We start from the raw sequence: 2172 nt of genomic DNA, 5'->3' as shown, positions 1-2172 counted from the left end.
AGACTGGACTCCATGGCTGAAATTGGTAAAGATGGAAATGAATTAAAAGACGGTAGCTACACGTGCATCTTTGTTTTTAAGCAAAGTTGCACGTCTATGAGTCAATGTTGCAAAGATGGCTTGGCCTCTATTGCAACGATCTAAATCCTGCATTATTCATGTGTTTTCAATAGGGACTCCGACCAAATGGGCTGATTTTAGGACAAAAACTTGCTGTAAATTTGCTTTAAATCCAGTAGTCCGTGGATGAATTTCGATTCAAATACTGCAAGTGACATGGCTAACGCTCTTGCTTGATGTATTGAATATAGGGGCAGTGCTGCATCTACAGGGTAACACGTTGCATTTCTGAACATCTTGTTTTTGTATCTGACCCACCTAAAACTGACACTCCTCCACCTTATGTTAAACGTCTGTTGCTAATTTCATTTGGTGCGTGCAGATAATACTAATGCAAATACCGGATTTGCCTTGCTACAATTTTTCCTTTTGGCAACTTATCCGATTGTAGGAATTCAAGGAGGACGAAAAAGGTAGATGATATAAATTTGTTCCGAGAGTGGTTTGTTTGTCTTTTTTTTGAGATTCTTAGATTTTCCAAATGTTTCTTTATTGGGAAGAATCTCAACCAACTTCAATGAGGCAAGCCTTGTCTTGTTAAGGAGGGAGATAAATGCTTCTGGCATAATCTCTGTTTTAGTCACTTTATATCTTATGCTGGTAAGCCATTGTCAGTTGGGCCCATTGTGGCTTTGGCGGCGACAAAAATCTTTTTGGACCAAAAATCAAATTAGTCATCCAATTTGATCACGATGCAACCTCTGTTGGACTCAGCTTTCCTGGATAAAAAGTATTTTCGAGCCTGCAACATTATGAGAGAAGGAGCCTTTTCTGCCAAACCTCGAATTGGCCTTTGATCCAATGGCTTCTTTGGAGGCTCCATTGCGAAAATTTAAAATAGCCGAGTTGGTTCTCTCCAATTTCTGCTTTAAACGCTTCCAGCAAGTACTGGACCACGTTCGCCCGCCTATACCAGAAAATATCTTAACGGTTGTTTCTAAGCCTAATCCTGATGAACGGGACAAATGCCCGTCCTTGAAATGAAAGAACAAGAAATCAGTGATGTCAGGATCTGGGCTGTATTTGGTCAAAAGCAAGGTTTAGCCATCGAAATTCAAGCAGTTTTTATTGACTTTGTCTTTCAGTTTTTGGTTAATTCAATTGCAATCGTCTTTAATGAATAAGATAAGGTGTTCCACATCTATGCTTGTGGAACCGTCTCGGCCCACTGGGCCGGGCAACAAGTTTCCTGAAGTACCCGAAAATCGACCGACTCCATAACTTCCTCCTCCAGGCCGGGTATCCCCTTTGGCCAAGGTATCATCAGGATCTCCCGAGCTAAGTCCACCAATGTTAACGTAAAATAATCCACCAAAGTGATTCGGATATTTTAACGCAATCTCTGAAAAAGGGTTGATAGATCATCTTTCAGTTTTGATATTTTGCGGTGAGTGAACAATCATTACTTTTGAACCCGGCAACTGGCGAGGGCTGAATCATGTCATTATCTTGCAACCATTCATTGAAGTAACCCAAGCCTGGCCAAACCAATCTAAAATGGTAATGACCAAGGCAAGACGATCTGAAAGCAAAATACCACAGGTTAAATCTTAGATCTTTTGGGGTGAGTGGTTTTCTTACTTGTAGTTGTTCAAATTTTCCAGATTAGAGTACAAAGGAGTTGAATAGCCAGTGATCTGATTGGGCAAGAAAAAATTCCCCGAGGTTTGTTCCACAATTCTGATCCATTCCGATCCCATTGATAAACAAGTCCATCTCGTATGCAAGGGAATTTCAGCTAAGCCAACAAATTTCTGAAATTTGAAATTTGATCATGCTTACCCGATTCACAACGTAGCAATAAATGTCTACAATATTGATTCGGTGACATAATTCTACTTTGAACACATTGAACCATAAGATTTGGTTTTGTAAGGAAACTCTTACCCTGCCTTTAGTCAACGAATATGAAGACCAAACGAAAACCCCGAGTTCCTCCTGCCAAATAGCAACGTTTTTAGGACTTTCGCCATGTTCTACGGTGTATCCAGAGGCCAAAGTAAGCTTATTCGTTCCAAATTGGATGAACGAATTCGTACTGACAGGAAAACT

At 40.3% G+C, this 2172-nt stretch overlaps 1 protein-coding gene across 1 annotated transcript; it reads right to left on the bottom strand.

Annotated features, from left to right (window-relative positions):
- Positions 1-1174: 1174 nt before the first annotated feature.
- On the bottom strand, positions 1175-1869 carry LOC131887116 (uncharacterized). Its single transcript, XM_059235642.1, has 3 exons — positions 1702-1869; positions 1527-1642; positions 1175-1462 (listed from the first exon to the last, which is right to left on the bottom strand). Exons 1-3 carry the CDS (start codon positions 1818-1820, stop codon positions 1218-1220), a joined length of 480 nt encoding a protein of 159 aa, XP_059091625.1. The 5' UTR covers positions 1821-1869; the 3' UTR covers positions 1175-1217.
- Positions 1870-2172: the final 303 nt, after the last annotated feature.

Source organism: Tigriopus californicus, chromosome 9 (assembly GCF_007210705.1).
Source record: "Tigriopus californicus strain San Diego chromosome 9, Tcal_SD_v2.1, whole genome shotgun sequence".
NCBI lineage: Eukaryota > Metazoa > Arthropoda > Copepoda > Harpacticoida > Harpacticidae > Tigriopus > Tigriopus californicus.
This window is presented reverse-complemented; position numbering and strand designations above follow the sequence as displayed.

What these genes read in the sequence shown, in the direction of transcription:
- LOC131887116 (XM_059235642.1), bottom strand. Translation starts at nt 1,820, where the DNA reads ATGGGATCGGAATGGATCAGAATTGTGGAACAAACCTCGGGGAATTTT. An exon ending in GAAAATTTGAACAACTACAA is followed by an intron (nt 1,643 to 1,701) that starts GTAAGAAAACCA and finishes TTTTGCTTTCAG; the next exon opens with ATCGTCTTGCCTTGGTCATT. An exon ending in GCCAGTTGCCGGGTTCAAAA is followed by an intron (nt 1,463 to 1,526) that starts GTAATGATTGTT and finishes ACCCTTTTTCAG; the next exon opens with AGATTGCGTTAAAATATCCG.